Here is an 18092-nt window from a genome sequence, read left to right as displayed (position 1 = left end):
CTTCCAGTGTATATATCCTATGTTTGGCCTCTCCCACTCTCTCCCTCATCTGCTGGAAATCATGCTGGATTAATAAGGTTGGCCTGCACCTCACCAATTTTATCCATGACCCTCTTTTCAGAGGAGGTAATGGTCTGCAAGACTTGTTGAAGGGAGGGCGGATACCCTTGAGTTTGGGCAGATGTAGACAACAAGGGCAGGAAGAGACTGCATTGCAGGCAGTCCTAGAGGTAGACTGGCAGGCATACTTTTCCAATTTAGCTGCCGCAGCATGGCCCGACTTGCCCAATGTAGCAGGTTGCCGGAGTGGATTAATAGCTCGGGGAAGCCCTCTACCACGGCCCAGCTGCAGTGTTTCAGGCCCCGTCAATCAAATGTACATAAAACCCATAATTCACAGATCTCAATGCTGTGTAAACATAAGTAGGTGACAAACACCTGGGTGCCCAAAGGTGCAGTTGTATAACAGTCACAGAAAGTATCACTTCTTAAGAGAATGGAGGCAGGGAACATGGTGCCTAATGGGGTATTCCACTGCACTCCTCTCATAACAGATTCCACGGATACACATAGACTCTGGTGGGTATAAAAACTTCAAATCCCCCCCAGCTGAGCACTCATGCAGAGAGGCTCAGGAGCAACAATCATACACATTCAAATGAGGAGTAATTACAGCATCTGTTGGCCATGAAGAGTTATAGGCAGAGAGGTGTGCCTGCTTTTCAGCACAGTGCCCTGCATGAAAGGTGTCATCCAGACCTCAAGATGGCGGGGCCCAATCTCCCCCTGGATCATCCTCCAATGGGTCAGCACCCCCTGAGCCTCACAGCAGAGTCTCTGAGGGAAGAAATCAGTAGCCGTGAACTCTGCTCCAAGGAGGTCAATCCCTTGCAGCTGACAGTTCCACCCATCTTCAAGCAAGATATCGGCGGCACACGGGAGAGACAACAAGCACACCTGCATTAATATCAGGGGGACACCTGGGTCTTTAACCTGTAACGGAATCCTGCTGACTGTTGGCAGCTCTTGCAGCATATCACCTGTAATTCCAGCAGTAGCGGTGACTCAGTCTGGACACTCACTGCACGACGGATAGGCCACCCGACACAAATGGCACTTTGGGGACCACTGAGCAGCACTAACTGTTGGCCAGGGAACTGGGAGCCTTCCAAGTATATTCAAATATAAGCATGAGCCCACAGTTAGGAGTTATAAGGATAATATACAGGATAGTGTGGGAGAGCAGGAAGATCTTGTCCTACTCCATGCTAAGCTGAACCACGCCCTCTCACTCATTTAATTTTTATTAACATCAGAACTATTTAGCAGAACAAAGGAGTAAAGAAATGCTACTGAAGGCGAAGGCGTGAAAGTTGAGGGGTGGGTGCTGTCACACCTGTTACTGCCTTTGTCTCTCCTCACTTCTTTTTCTCAAGTGCCCACCTGAGGATGACTCATTGTCTACAGCCTTAACCATGGGAATACCTCGACATGAAAATCCACACTAATTTAAAATAATAGTATTACTATATTTGTCCTTCATGTTTTGTTTTTATTATGGAGATCAACTATTCTCTTAAATTTATTTTAGATTGTGGCTCAATCTTGTGCCCTAGGCTGAAGCCTTGTGAGCCTCTGGCCCTGCACACATATCGACTGCACCACTATAATTTCAACTGTATTCTTTGTTGATTTTATATTTTTCTTCTAACACTTACATTGCTGACATTCGTCACAGTCATCAAGTTGTGATCTGTATTTCCTGATAGACACGCAAAAGGGGAGAGAGCACTTCTTCCTTCAGAGCATGACATCAGATGGTCCACTAGCCCCGAATCCGTGCATTCTTTACCTGAGAAGTCTGATTGTGAACAGTGTTACAAACCACATGCTCAAATGAATGAAAGAGGAAAGGAAAAATATAAATATGTCTAAAACTGAAAGTTCTGAAGACACTGTTTAACTGCTGCACAGTTTTAAAGATACCACAACCTCAGATAAATGTGAGATTTTGCATCAAATACCATTTATTTTGTTGTGTAGATAATGGAAACAGCTGAATGTTTCCAAACCCATCAAAAAAGTAGTAAGTACTTTTAGGGGCAGATTCAATTGACCGCGTTACTCTTGAAAGTAATGTGTCTTGCACTCTATTATCGTTAGTACAGTAATTTCAATGCTGATTTTTGCTAGCTGTGAGCAGAAATCCGGGTTAAAATAACCATATTAAAAGTAATTAGTGGGCAGTCAATTGAATCTGTCCATTGAAATAGTGATTACATACATCCATGTGTATAAAAAATACATCTCAAATCTTGGAGCTCATTAAACATCTAATTTCTGATTCAGACAGTGGCATGAAATTTATAAGCATAATTTAAAGATGTTTCACATATGCAGATCTGGATTAAAGCGGGGACCCAGAGCTGACCAGCCTTTACTGGGGGGTGTGACCGCCAGGGTCACAATGATGGTGAGGAGGGCACTGTTGGTGTCTCCAGGTACCAATACACAGGGGGCACTAGAGGATCCCACACTTCAGCAGCAGAGCACTGCACTTAATTGCACCCGGTGGCACCATCCACCGGATGTGTCCAATACACAGGTTTTTTTCTTTATCCTGGACTTCATTAAGCGTCTCCAGCAGGCAACTCCAGTGAAGAAGAGCCAAAAGGAGAGGAGTGGCACAGCCTCCTTGGGCTTAGGTAAGTAAAGTACTATAGGGGAGAGTGGGGTGGAGGCATTGAATGGAAACCAAGGGTGGGAGTAAAAACCCTAATGCTATCTTCATATGCAAAATTAATGCAATAACCTAAGAAATGTGCAGAATGTACTGCACTTTTTGTAAAACACTATTATTAAACTCTTCAAGGGGAACTATTATTATTTAAGATCAAGGGGGCATTTTTATTAATTACACTAATTAAGAGCATCAAAGGCGTACTATTTATTAACTTAGATAATCAAGGGCTCACTATTATCAGTATCATCATGGGGGCTCTATTATTAGATCAGCCAGAGGCCACTATAATTAATTTAGATAATCAAGGAAGCACTATTATTAATTCTGACTATCGAGGAGGCATTATTGTTAATCACAATCTTCAAGAGGGCACTATTATTAATTACGACCATCAAGGGGGCACTATTAGTAATTAGAAACTTTAAGGGAGCAATATTATTAATTATTATTATCCTCAAGGGGGCACTATTATTAATTGGGCCCCATTCATTTAATTTATCAAGGGTCTTAATAGTGTAGTATATTCAGAACTATTTATTCAAAATTCGGTTAGTGGGTACATCTCATAATTTTAGAGTATAGGGGCCCCCTCGTCTTATGTGTTCTGGGACCCCAAAGTCTTAATCCAACTCTGCACACACAGCATATATATTTGTAGTTACCTAGTACATGACATGGCTTCCTTAGCACTGCCCAGAATAAAGTCCCACTCTTCATCAGTTACCTGCCTGATATCAGTCTCCCATTTATGTCTCAGATTTAGCAGAACATCAGGCGCAATTTGAGGGAGAACATATGCATATAGGACCTGAGTCATTAAGGAGAGTAAAGCATAAAAAAAGAGTAACTTTGCACCCGGGCAAAACCACGTTGCATTGGAGGGGGGGTTATATTTAAAATGTGGGTACAGATTTATAGTTGGGGTAGGGCATGTCCTAGATCAACTTTACATTTCAGTGTAAAATAAAGCTATCAAGTATTTGTGTGTTACATGAAAAAAACAGCCAGTATTTTCCTTACATACAAAATAGTAAACTAATTTGCACCCCTTGCATTGTAATATGGTTTGTCCCGAAGAACATTTACTCCTTTTTTTGCCTTACTTTCCTTAATGGCTCAGGCCCATAGTGTTGAAATTGTTTTTCGGGAGCTCACAGTCCGGAGAATTGCTTTAATTGGGACATGGCTTAGTATGAAAGTAATGCCATTAAACTAAGCTTCCAAAGCATGTTCTAATTGAAAACAACTATAAAATAATTTGTTAGGAATTATAAAATCATCTCTCAATTGTTTTAAGGTTTTTGAATAAGTATGTGACCGATTGAGGTGATTTTTAATCAACTCTGTAATTTCCTGCTTCCCCCAATGGGAGCATCTGGATCAATGCCGATCCCATCCATAAGTTTGTGCACCAAGTTCGAAATCTCCAAATATCTCTTGTTATTGAATAAGCAGAGCTAGGATTTAGGATTTTGGATACTGTAACTCCAAGTAGTGTCTGAAGAGAAGTGGTAGAGCACGCCATCTGCTCATGTAGGAAACAACTCAAAAGTCTCCTCGGTTGACTCACCAACCCACTTTTTTAGATGCATCAGTTGTGTGTCCACATTATATATTTTTCATTGAAAAGAACTAGACCACCCTTAACTTTAGATCTACACAGTGTGCTAATTTTGATCCATGCCCTTTTCCCATGCCTAGAGCATCATCATAGATCCTGTCTCTGGGTACCGGCTCGTAGGGATCTCAGCTCTCCGGTATATTGCAGCTCAGCACAGACACCTCTCAGACTCATTGATGGTCTGCTAACTATTGGTCATCTGCTTCTCTCAACATCTGTTTCCTGTCGTATTCTCCTTACTCACTTGCCGCTCTCCAAACATCTGTATACTTACCATCCTGAAATCCGGCATAGACACTGGTCACCTTTGTCTCTGGTTCCTTACAAGTCTGCTCTGCACCCCCTAGAGGTTGGACTTGGCTGCTCTCCAACCCATGTGGTAGGAGAGCAACCAAGTCCATGTCTCCTTGTGGGGATCCCTGGTGAATACCTCTCCTTCCATTAGGACTTCACACCTCTCGGGGGTAGTCATTGCTTAGCAGGCTTCGAGGCCCATCCTGAACCTGAACTACTTGCCTGGTCGTGACAGTAAGATCTGACCAAAAGCAGAAATGGACCCCGATCCGGATCCCTCTGCCAAAGATAAGTTGCAGCACCTGGTGGATTACGGTGAGCCACTCAGTAACAACTCCTCCAGTGTCTTTAAGCCCTAGTATCCCATCTAGACTCTCTGCAAACTACCTTACCAGTCACTCAAGTTCCTCCGGTTACAGAACCTTGGACCTCTGCTCAAACAGAGTTAACCTCTTCACTATGTTTACCTACCCCATTAAAATTTGATGTTGATCCTAAGCATTGTCGAGGATTTTTGAAGCAATGTTCAATTCAGTTTGAGTTACTCCCTCAGAACTTTCCCATTAACCATTCTTAAGTGGCTTATATTGTATCACTTTTCTCGGGTTAAGCCTTGGCCTGGGCTTCCCCCCCTTTGGGAGAGAAACGATTCCTTGCTACAAGATTGTGCTGCCTTTACTGCTACATTCTGGAAGGTTTTCAATGAGCTGGGGAGTGTAGCCTCTGCTGCCTCAAGTATACTCAGACTTTGACAGGGTTCCCGCACTCAATATGTAATTCAGTTTCATACATTTTTCTCTGAATTACAATGGAATAATGAAGCACTGGTGGCTGACTGAATTAAAGATGTTTTAGCTTCCCAGGAACTGCGTACTACTATGGACGCCTTAATTTCCTTGGGCCATAGTGTGGACATTCGCTTTTGTGGAAGTGCTACAGAGAAAGAACCTTTGCAACGCAGTCCGACTAAGCTGGTTCCTCATGTCCAACCTTACTGTGCCATGGCGAACCCATGCAACTTGGACAGTCGAGACTTACTCCTGAGGAAAGAATGAGAAGGATTTCCAGTGGTCTTTGCATCTATTGTGCTGAACCGGGGCACCTGCTGGTCTCTTGCTCCAAACGCCAGGGAAACGCCAAACCCTAATTTGTTATCAGGAGGTCAGATTAGGGGGGTTCAAATCCTCTTCAGATTTTAATACCCCTTCTGCTTGTCTGATTCCTGTTACTCTCCATGCTCCTAAACCTAAACAACTCACTGTCCTTTTGGACTCCGGGGCAGCTGAAAATTTTATTTCCTCCACTTTAGTGGAATCATTATTACTACCGACCACTACACTGCCTACTTCAGTAGTACTCGCAGCTATAGATGGATGTCAGATTCCTAATGGGAGGATTCTGAAATGAACTGAACCCTTGTCGCTGCAAGCCTCCAGTCCTGTCATTCTAGGTCTATCATGGCTCTGTCTGCATTCTCTGCATATTGACTGAACTGTTTCTCAAATTTTGTCCTGGGGACCTTCTTGCCATTCCAAGTGTCTGGTACAAATTAAGTCTTCACGCTCTGTTGTCTCTTCCGTTGAACCAGTTAAGAAGGGTCTTCCTCCTCAGTACTCTTCTTTTGCTGATGTTTTCGATAAAGGAAGATCGGAGGTCCTTCCTCCACATCATATTTGGGACTGTCCTATTGATCTTCTTCCCAACAAGATGCCACGGGCCATGTCTACCCCCTGTCAGTTCCTGAAACACAATCTTTGTCTGATTATGTCAAGGAGAACCTCCAGCGGGGCTTTATTCGACCATCTTCCTCACCGTTATTTTCTTTGTAAAAAAGAAAGACGGAACATTACACCCCTGTATTGACTATAGGGGTCTCAATGGTATCACCCAGAAAAATCGGTATCCAATTCCTCTGATAACTGAATTGTTCTATTGCATAAAAGGGGCTCGAATCCTTACCAAGCTAGACCTGAAGGGTGCATACAACTTGAACAGAATTGGGAAAGGTGATGAGTGGAAGATCGTTTTCAATACTAGAGACAGCCACTACGAATATTTGGTTTTGCCGTTTGGGCTCATTAAGGCTTTTGCAGTTTTTCAGAGCTTTGTGAATGAGATCTTCAAAATCTGTCTGCTCACTGGCAACACGTTTCTGAAGTACTCTCTAGACTTTGGGTCAACCACCTTTTCTGTAAGCTCGAAAAACGTGTGTTTGAGGTTACTGAAACTGCTTTTTTGGGGTATATCGTGTCCGGAGACGAACTTCGAATGGATTCTAAGAAGGTCCGAGCTATCATTGAGTGGCCTGTTCCTCTGGTTTTAAGGGCCATTCAGAGTTTTTTAGACTTTGCCAGTTATTACAGGCAATTTATCCGGCATTATTCATCGACTGTGGCTCCCATTGTTGCTCTTACTAAGAAAGGCTTGGACAATAAGAATTGGTCCCCTGCAGCACTGTCTTCATTTAGCATCCTCAAGAAGGTGTTTTATACTACTCCTGTCCTTAAACAACCTGATCCTTCTCTACCATTTTTCATGGAGGTAGATGCCTAAGTGGTAGGAGTGGGATGAGTCGTTTCACAGAACTCCTCTTCCCGAAAAGAGGCTTCATCCTTGTGCATTATTTTCAAAAAAGTTCCTGCCAGCGGAGAAAAACTATATCATCGGTGATAGAGAACTCCTAGCCATGAAATTGGCATTATCCGAATGGAGATATCTTCTGGAAGGAGTCCTTTTTCTAGTAACTATTTTCACTGACCATAAAAAAATTGTTGTACCTATAATCTGCCGAATGCATCAATTCCCGACTAGCTCGGTGGTCCCTTTTCTTGTCTTGGTTTAATTTACATGTCACATTCCGGCCCGGGGCAAGAAATAAAAAAGCTGACACCGTGTCGAGGGTATTTCTATGTGAACCAGAACCTTCAGAGTCTGAGAATTGTCCTATTCTAGAACCCAGATTTATACAGGCTACTACAGTATCTCCTGATCCTTTACCACCACCAGTAAGAAGATTTGTACCTCGCACTCTTCGTAAGAAACGTATACATTGGTACCATGGTTCTCGATTTAACGGCCATACTTGTTCCACCAAAACCATTGAACTCATCTCCCGGAATTACTTGTGACCCACTCTCAGATCCGATGTCAGACAGTTTGTTACGGCCTGTCATATTTGTGCCCAACATAAAATTCCATCTCCAGCTGGTCCTCTCATGAATCTTATTATACTATCTAGACTATGGACACATATATCCCACCCTGTAAAAAGTTCAACACCATTTGGGTGGTGGTAGACCTATTCTCAAAGATGGCACATTTCATTCCTCTCATCGGACTACCATCTGCTTCGTCTTTAGCTATGCTGTTTATTAAGGGGATATTATGCCTACACGGATGTCCTCTCGAGATTGTCTCTGACAGGGGAGCCCAAATCACGTCCGAAGTTTGGAGATCTCTATGCAAACTTTTGAATATCTGGATGAATTTCACTTCATCTTACCACCCTCAATCCAACGGTCAAACCGAAAGGGTGAACCAAGATTTGTAGACGTTTATTCATTTGTATTCCGCTGCCTCTCAAGATAATTGGCTAGAGCTTTTACCTTAGGCCCCTTACTCACCTGCCGCTCTCCAAACACCTGTATACTTACCATCCTGAAAACCAGCATAGCTACTCATCTCCATTGTTTCTGGTTCCATCCTAGTCTGCTCTGTGCCCCCTAGAGGAACGCGACCTGTGGTTAGAGAGCAGCCAAGTCCATATCTCCTTGCGGGGATACCTGGTGAATACCCCTCCTTCCATTAGACTCCGCATCTCTTGATGAGTAGTCATTGCCTAGCAGGCTTCGAGGCCCATCCTGAACCTGAACTACTTGCCTGGTCGTGACAGTAAGATCTGATCAAAAGCAGAAATGGACCCCAATCCGGATCCCTCTGCCAAAGATAAGCTGCAGCACCTGGTGGATTATGGTGAGCCACTCAGTAACAACTCCTCCAGTGTCTTTAAGCCCTAGTATCCCATCTAGACTCTCTGCAAACTACCTTACCGGTCACTCAAGTTCCTCCGGTTACAGAACCTTGGACCTCTGCTCAAACAGAGTTAACATCTTCACTATGTTTACCTACCCCTCAAAAATTTGATGTTGATCCTAAGCATTGTCGAGGATTTTTGAACCAATGTTTAAAATCCTCGACAATCTCAACCAATCTTTGATTGGTTTCTTATATTATTAGCCCTTTGTCCCCCAAGAAATATATATAGTATTCTACCAAGTTACTGCCTTGTGAAGACGAGAATTGGAGAACCTGTGGAATTGCAGTAGTTTATACTGCTATATAGAGCACAATATCATGTGGAAAATTGTACTTATTCCAGATCTATTTTCTGGATAGAAAGTGCTTGCAGCGTATTTTAATCATTCACACCTTATACACTTTATTCACTTTTTAGATTTCGCTATTCTATTTTATTATTTGGTCAATGAAAGTTAAGTTTTATAACCTTGAACATGGTACAGTGTAAAATATTTCCTACTACTCTTGAGAGTTGAAGTGCATCTTCTGAAACACAACTTTCTTATCTTTATATTTACAGTTAATACTGCCTCTAGACAGAAAGGTAACAACATTCCCCTATTCCAGCATTTCTCTGACATCCGCAGAGAAGAACCTTCTAATTGAGATATTTTGATACTATAACAAGTTTTGGAGCTGACAGTTAAGTTACAACAGTGTTTTTTGTGGATACTACATGGTTTCTGATCTTTATTGGTGTTAGAATTATATCACTATCATCTGTCTACATTGGATTGAACATACGTAAGTTTACATCAAGTACTGGCTTTTGTATCATATCAATTATTAAACAAAGGATTAAGGATAATCCTCTTGTCTACTTGGATTATGGAGTTTTCCATGCTAGTTATTCATCCTTGTGGATTATTGATCCATGCAAATTGAACTTCATCTCCTACTGCACAGATTTTTATTTTAATTATTACTTTGTGATTTATTATAACTACCTTGTGTTTTTGCATTTTCTAGAGTGATTACTGCTTCTGGTCAGTAGCTATTACAGCATTGTTTACACTGTTTTATTTGTTTATACTGCAGAATTGAAATAAGAACTGATTTACATGACTTAGCGCATTGGAGAATTATTTTCCATATATATATCTGCTCTATAGGATATAAAATTTTCCTATATTCTCTCCTAGTAGCTGCTCTTACTACAGATATTCATCTGAGGGAAGCACAGATAGGATCCCCCTTTGTCTTATATAAAGAAAAATAAGGACATTTACAGGGTCCAATCTTTAGTCTGGCACTGACCCTGGAAATTAGTTGCCAAGTATGTTTATGCTTCAAATGGATAAAGTGTATAATTTGCAGTTTTTGATTGAAATATTGTAAAGGTGGAAATCTTCCGCCCATGGAAATCCTTCACTTTACCCCAGAAATGAGCATGCATAGTCCTGACAATGGCAAGCTTTACACAACATTACCTGTAGAATTTAGTGATGAGACTTGGTCAACATAAACACCCAACAAATAGTCTCTAAACAGAATTGTGGATGAACCATCTCTGTTCTGAGTTATTGCTTTATTTGAGTTTTATAGGAAAAGCATCATAAATTCAAATATGATTAAAACCGATTAAAGATGGCAGGCTATATGCCAGGAAATACTTACTGATATTTGAGAGTGGAAGCTGATATTCCTTCTCTACATCTGCCAGCTTGGAGACTGTAAGAATAAAGTGTCCAAATATGGTTGCAACTTTGCTATTATACTCTTCAACAGCTGCAGCAAAATCATCAGGAAGTTTATCAAGGAAGACCTAGAGAAAAAAACATGAATTCTCTGTTAGTGCCTGATATATGTGCTCTACAGTACATACAGTATACGCATAATACAACTAAAACTGCTTTAAGTCTGTATTGATACACATAGGGGATAATCTATAAAAGAAGAGGTCAAATGGTATTTCCTTAACTAATCTAATCTCTCCATTGTTCCCTACTTCTTTTTCTTTAATTGTATTTTCTTGTTCAACTAGTGTATGGTTTATTGGGGTGAAGCTAAACTCTATTTGGGTGTGGAGTGCTGGTAGGATTCAAATTTTGTAATTTATCTTTTATGCAGTATGGAATGGTTACATTGAGAGATGTAGTTACATGAATAGAGGGTTTTGTCAGGCACAGAAAAACTGGCCCTGGAGAGCAAGAAAAAAATAAATCTGCGCCTTTATGAAGTACACCACGTTAAAAATCCAAAAGAATGGCCCCCCAAGAAAGATCATGTCAACTCCACCCTCCTCACAACTCTGAGACACTATTGGACATCTCAAGCAGGCAATTATGTTAAGAAGGATGTATATTCACAATGAAAACTAGCAGAACAATATGTAAAAAAAAAGGTAGAGCAGACAGATATCATTAAAGAAAATCTTTCTTTTCTTGAATACATTATATCAAATACTAAGAAGTTTGTGCTACATATACTATATTGAAAAGCAAGAATAGATTTCTACAATCAAAAAAAACATTTTATTGGCTTATATTCTAGCCAGAGGGTAATTGCACATTGGTTAGCATTAGAGATGTTCACTGACCCCCGTGTTTTGGTTTTGGGTCTGGATTAAGTTCTTAAGTTTTTCAATTGCTCCGGCTGCCGGAAGAACGAGCGCGTTAAAACTATTACCGTTTATACGGTAATTACTCGCTGAATTTCATCTCGCAGCTCCCTGAGCTGCGAGATGAAATTCAGCGAGTAAACTACCGTATTAACGGTTTTTACGCGCAAGTTTACCATATAAACAGTAATAGTTTTAGCGCGTTCGTTTTTTTGCGGTCCGGAGCAACAATTGAATACCCCCCTAAGAATGCTGTCAATGAATTCTATATTATTAAACCATGTCTGCTCGTGGTGCATCTTTAATCTCCTTCTCCTCTGTGGATACCTCCCTCTCATCCCTGAAGAACTGCTAAACTTATGTAGACACAGGAATGGATATTACAACTGGAGTGGCATTGGATCTGCCTTCAGACAGACTGTGACACGGAACATATGAGCAGTATGAAATCTGTCATGTTGGAATACGCTGCATTGAACAGAGATTTAAACCAATATATAGATGCAGTTTAGGAGACTGTACTTAAGTTAAAATGTGACCCACCAGATGAGATCCTGGATTTAGGAGAGCTTGTACACAAGAGATAAACTGTGCTTCAGAAGAATAATACAGAGGAAGCCTTCAGTCAGGACGATAAATATGCCCAGTTTAAAGAACAGTTAAGAGGCCTGAGAAAACAAATGGGTGTGTCACTGGCCCCTGCAGACTAAGCTTTGGAAGATGAAGACAAGGAGATCTCAGTCACCCAGAACCTTCCTATAACACAGTTGGAGATGGTGAACCTAGTGAAAAACAAAGTATGAGGTCACACGTATGAGAGAGAAGTAATTGAAAGGCTGATTGAACACAAACATCTGAAGAGTAAATCCGCCAGGTATCCAAAAATTGTATGTGATCACTCTGACATGAGTATATCGGATCTTGTTCCAGACAGTGCTCAAAAAAGAGCCATTGAAATTCACAGCAAAAAGCACGATCATCACTGAGCTTCGAATAAGCCCCAATTCCCAAAAAATTAAAATTAGGCTAGGTTCCTTTGATGTAAAGTGCAGATTAAAAACACTTTGTGGAAGGTTTGAGTAATACATATACACGTCTATTTAGACATCCATGCTTACATTACTTCTGCAAGCAATGTTGTTCTTTGTTAATAAAACTGTTGTTTTTATACCGTTCAAAAAAATTTATAATAATCCTCCACCATTTTTTGGATGTTGATAGTTGATAGTTGATAGTAGGATCAGGTGGAGTTAGAGCAGAGGTGTCACTAATTTCAGTCAATTCTTTTACAGTAGACCAGACCAGATGTCAAAATGTTGTGCTGAGTCATCTGCATCATCAATGGGTGTCTTTGAGTTTTGCAAAGCACACAACAGTATATAGCACATGTAGGTAACATTGGCACACAGTGGTAGCTGAAAGGAAAAGTGGTGCAAGATGGAATTGTCCTTTGACATGTTGGATCTTAAAAAGGACATGCACATTTTAACAAACCAAGCACTTCAGAGACAAGGAGTGCCACTTTTGGGGCTGAAGTGCTTTTTTTGTTTGGGCCCCCACAAAACAAGCTAACAATGGGCTTAAGGCACCTAAGGTAACAGTGCTGTTAATGAACTCTACTGTGGCAAGATGTTGTCATCATCCTCACCCTCATCAGTGTGTACATCATCCTCACACATTATTATTCATCACCGCTGGAATCCACCATTACAGAAGTCTCTCTATTTTGATATAATTGGTGGGAAAGGCCTTCCTCGTGAAATTTGTAGTTAATTTTGATGAACATCATCTTTTACACATTTTGAGGAAGTAGCCTCTTACACTGATCGCTGACAAGGTTCCCGGCTGTGCTGAAAACTCTTTCCGAGTACACACTGGAGGGTGGGCAGCTTAGGTACTGCAAAGCGAGTTGGTACATGGGTCTCCAAATTCCCTTTTTTTCCTCCCAGTATGCAAAGGGACTGTCTGATGTGTCTATTTCTGTGCTGTCTTGAAAATAATCCTTCCAATCCATTCTTTGGATGTTGATAGTAGGATCAGGTGGAGTTACGGCACGGTGTCACGTTTTTTGGTCATTTCTTTTAGACCAGACCAGATGTCAAAATGTTGTGCCAAGTCATCTGCATCATCCCTGGGTCTCTTGGGAAAGCTAAGTTTTTTCCTAGCACCAGTTGACTGAGAAACTGAAGAAGGAGACGTCGTCCTGTCACGTAACATTTGAGCTGTCATTTTGTCATCTTGCTCACCAGGAGCTCCTTGCATCTCTTACGATCTGGGTCAGTTGGAAAGAAAGAGAAGACCTTAGCTCTAAGTCCTAGGATCAAGCACAGTCACCAAAATGTAGTGATCCAATTTCAAGATTTTGATAACTCTTGGATCTTGGCAAAGCAAATAAAGTACTTGATCTACAAGTCTGACATACTTACCGTAATTGCTTTGTTGCGTCTCCTTCCAAAAGTTGAATTAAGGGAATCACTTGGCTCAAGCTAGCAGTGTCTGATCTCACTTCACAGGTGACTACTTCGAATGGTTTACAGTAGGTAGAATGCCATTTTGTAGCCCAATAATAGCCCAATAATTAAATTTTTAGTGAAATGGTGTCGTGAAGGAATTTTGTAACGGGGACAGAAGACCTCAATTAACTGTCTAACTGGATATTGAATGCAGATCTAATGCTAGCATAGTCGCCATGACGTCTGTTATCCAATTTGCGACTGAGTGACAGCTTTCATACTTGCTTACTCTTGTAACGGATTGTTTAACGGTCAATTGTTGTAAACTACTAGTAGTCTTCTTCTTGGCCTGCCTCTGGGATATAGATCCACCCCCAGCAGCAGCAGTGGGACTAACACTCAAGAATTTATCTGAGGAATCCTGAATAGTGGACTAGTCATCTAGCCTTAGCAACTTGGATGCAGGACTAACTTCGATCGCTGCTGAGGATATTAATGAGGAAGGTGTTTTGGGTGTAGATTGCAGGTGCCGGGATCTAGCTGAGAGAAGGGACCTAGCTGATGCTGGAGTGCTTGTTGTTATTTTTTTTAGCATAAGTTTTAGATTTTCCCAACAGCTTGCCATGAACTCTCTTCAAATGGCGTAACATGGATGAGGTTCCTAGATGGTTAAGGTCCCTACCTCTACTGACTGTGGCTTTACTGGTGGCTAGACAACTGTTGGCAGAATTGGGGAAAAAATAATTCCACACATAAGAGGTGGATTTTTTGGTCTTATGCACAGGCATGACAATGGCCTTCTTCTTCCACTGGTGCAGGACTTACACAAACAACATCATCCTCATCAACACCCTCATTAGCGCAGTCGTCAGATACGCAAATATCCCCCTCATCCTGTTGCAATTCCAAAGTGGCATCCTAAAGTGCATCACCGGCTACACTTGGGCTGCTCATCCACACATCTGCAGAAATGCTGAAAGGAAGCTCCTTTATGGGTACAGTATCAGAAAGGTCAAGCTTACACATAGCACTTGTGGATAGACTCTCCTCAGGGATTTGTGTCATTTCTGAATCTGAACATACATTTTCTTCAAATACCTTACTGTTTTCTTCCAGCTCGGCTTTTACACGTTATAGTATTTTTGAGTCAGAATGACAAGGTCTTGTTTGGTCATGACCTTACAAGAAGATGCCTCAGTGACAGTTGCAGAACTAGCACTCAAAAAAAGGCAAAGGCCTCATTCTTTCCTTGCCACTGAATTTTATCTTTTTCTGCAGTTAACATTGCCTGGATTACAGGTCTTTTTTTTACCAAGGTAAAAGGTGTTTTTTTTTACATTTTTGTTTCCCTGAAAACACTATGCACTTTAACATAAGCTTTAGCAGATGATGTAGAGCAGTGGTCAGGGAACAGGGGTAAATTACCCCAAATGGGGTAAAAATGTAATTCCTGGGGGTAATGCTGCTGATTCACATGCTGTCAGTTGGATTGTAGACCCTTTTAAATGTGAAATTGCTGTTGTACCAGAAGAGCCTCAAGGGTTGGCAGAGTCACTTCTTGATCTTCGATGCAATAATGAAGCACGTATTGCATTTGAAAACAAAGCAGATCTGTCATATTTTTGGATGTCAACAGCTGCAAAGGCATCAAAATTGCACATGATGAGACAGTCAAAAAGTTGCTGCCTTTTGCAACAACCTACCTTTACGAACAAGGATTTTCCACTCTGACGAACATAAAAACAAAGCGGAGAAATCGATTGGACGCTGAAGACTGTATCCAAATTGCTCTGACATCAAACTGCCCCAATATTGATGCTCTCGTATCAAAACTGAAGCAACATCATTTCTCCAAAACCTGAAGTTTTGAAGTTGAAGCTTTCAAAGAAATTTTGAATAGTTTCAATAAAATTTTGAATTCCAATAATTAATAATATATGATTTCCTTCCTTTCAAATCAAGGGAGTAACGTCGGCGTATCTAAATATATTTGGGGGTAAAAGGTAAAAAAGTTCCCTGACCCCTGATGTAGAGGGATTACTATCATTATGACTGGTACCCGCAGCTGCTTGGTGCTCCTGGTCTTCTGTGTAGTGCTGTGAATCCATTTTGATAACACAGTACAATGTAACTGCAGATTTTGAAGAACACTGACAGCCCTATTATTTCTATTTCAGCAATGAAAATTAGCAGTGAAGCAATGGCACATAGACTGTAGGCTAGCAACAACACTGAGACCTCTCCAGTTTCTGTGTGAGCTGTAACTCAGTAGAATGTCACTGAAGTCTTTAAAGAAAACTGCCACCCCTCCTCTTTCTGTTTTAGATATGATGTTGCCCAACTGCACTAGAGATTGTCAAGAACCGTGATACCCCTTCTGTGTCTCTCTGTAAAATGGCGATGGATCGCTGTGGAGGACGGTACTTATAGAATCCTTAACCCACAAGATTCGACAACGTAGCAATGATGTTTTGCCTTCCGAGGGTGTGCAAAAGTACTGAGCCGGCTCGGCTTGGTACTTGGAACGGCGGAGTTCGGTGGGCTCGGTTCTCGGAGAACCGAGTACGAACATCTCTAGTTAGCATTTCTGCCTGACAGCACTGGGGCCATGGGTTTCTATTACAATCAGGGCACTGTCTATCTGGAGTTTGTATGTTCTCCATGTGTTTCTGTGGGTTTTCTCCTGGTGCTTTGGTTTCCTCCCACACTCCAAAAATATACTTATAGGTTAATTGGCTTCTTACAAATGAACCCTGGTGCACAGAGTGAATTGCTTGGTCCCAGAGTGGTTGCATTGGCAGTTAATGTTAGGCTCCCCTTACCACTGGGCCCTGTAATGGCCACAACCCTGCACCCATGGTAGTTCCACCACTGCTAGTGCGTGATTGCGCGATTCTAAGTAGCACAAACTTTTTATATTCACAAATTGAATATTATAATACACAAATTGTTCTCCTACAAATTTGCACGAGTCCACAGTGCACAATTGTAAAAGCTGATGCCACCTCTGGGCTTCCACCCTTCACTGCCACTCTGAAGATGAGGTATATGTATACATTTAGAGTGCTAAAAAAAGAAGAAAAAGATCAAGTGTCAACTTTTAATTATAAGATTAAAAGACACTCCTGAGTGGCCTGACAACGGAACAACCCAAATTGCATAGCAGGAGAACTTCGAAGGTTATCCAACTATAGTTTTAACTTTCCTGTGATTTTGTAAGTGTAATTTTATCTTATGATTAAAAGTTTTTGAACACAATTAATATATGGACGCTTTTCTTCTTTTTTAGCACTCTGGAGTCAATTTGAGTGTTGCAGGACAATGACATATACATTCATATAAAAATCCACACACATATTTATATAAGCTGGGGTACCTCCTGGTGGTAAGTTTTCTTCTTAATTTAAAAATACATTACATTTGTGAAATCAAAATTTGCAGAAACTTATGTTTCCCTTACCTTGGATTGGAAAAATTTGTTCTCAGGTGAAAATCTGTTTGGTGGAAAATAGAATCTCCCAAACAGATTTGCCAATACCAGTACTAGGTTTTCCATTACAGAATCAGGAAATTTAGTTGGATCTATAAGTAAATAATAAAACAAAAGTGTTGTGGTTAAATTAATAACGCTTTGAATGCATCCTAAGTAGGTATAATCATGTGATACAACGTCATTGAACAGCGATTGAAATAGATTTCTTTATCTGATCAAGACTTTTTCTACATTGAAGAGAAAATTACGTTATGGGTTCAATTTAAAATTACGAAATTAAATTTATTAATATTAAATATATGTACAATTTTCTTTATTACAGTATGATATGTGTGAAGGAATACCTTGAGATGGCTGTGTAAATAGTTTAGTTTATTTAGGCATGTATAGATAGAGAAGTTAGTTATTAGTTAGCATAGGATATTAGTGTTTTATTTGGTCAGGTACAGGTTAGTAAAGTTAGATTAGAGTGTAGTTTTTATAAGGGTTAGGGGCATGAGCTAGTCTGGAAATCAGTTGGTTAATTTTCCTCGAGACCAGTGTTACAAACTGTTGGAATTATAGTTTTGTTATGTTTGTCAGTTATTTTAGTGAGTTAAGATCTGGGGTCTAATGCTGTATAGCTCTAATATGTTGACTTCCAAATAAAATTATCTTGGTGTAAGTTGAGATATCAAAGTACCCACATACTCACAATATGCTTGTGCAGTAAAACTCAGAGTGAAACAATTTTCCCTGTTCAGACATTACATAAATGTTTTTGTACCCATTCCGCTAAGTTTTATATTTGTTATGCATAGGTTTGCTTGCAAGATGTTGCTCTGAATAATGAGTTTGACATTCCTTATGTG

The 18092-nt window shown here is 40.7% G+C and overlaps 1 protein-coding gene across 1 annotated transcript in view; it reads right to left on the bottom strand.

Annotated features, from left to right (window-relative positions):
- LOC142140014 (putative ATP-dependent RNA helicase DDX60) overlaps window positions 1–18092 on the bottom strand; it is a 155227-nt gene that overhangs the window by 10680 nt on the left and 126455 nt on the right. Inside the window, exons 35-37 of the mRNA XM_075197877.1 lie at window positions 17209–17330; window positions 10353–10500; window positions 1719–1861 (exon numbers count right to left, since the gene is read on the bottom strand). Of these exons, the coding sequence (XP_075053978.1) occupies window positions 1719–1861; window positions 10353–10500; window positions 17209–17330 (413 nt within the window). The remainder of the gene's footprint in view (window positions 1–1718; window positions 1862–10352; window positions 10501–17208; window positions 17331–18092) is intronic.

This window comes from Mixophyes fleayi, chromosome 1, assembly GCF_038048845.1.
Source record: "Mixophyes fleayi isolate aMixFle1 chromosome 1, aMixFle1.hap1, whole genome shotgun sequence".
Taxonomy (NCBI): Eukaryota; Metazoa; Chordata; class Amphibia; order Anura; family Limnodynastidae; genus Mixophyes; species Mixophyes fleayi.
The sequence above is the reverse complement of the archived record's forward strand: the minus strand, read 5'-3'. Positions and strand labels throughout refer to the sequence as shown.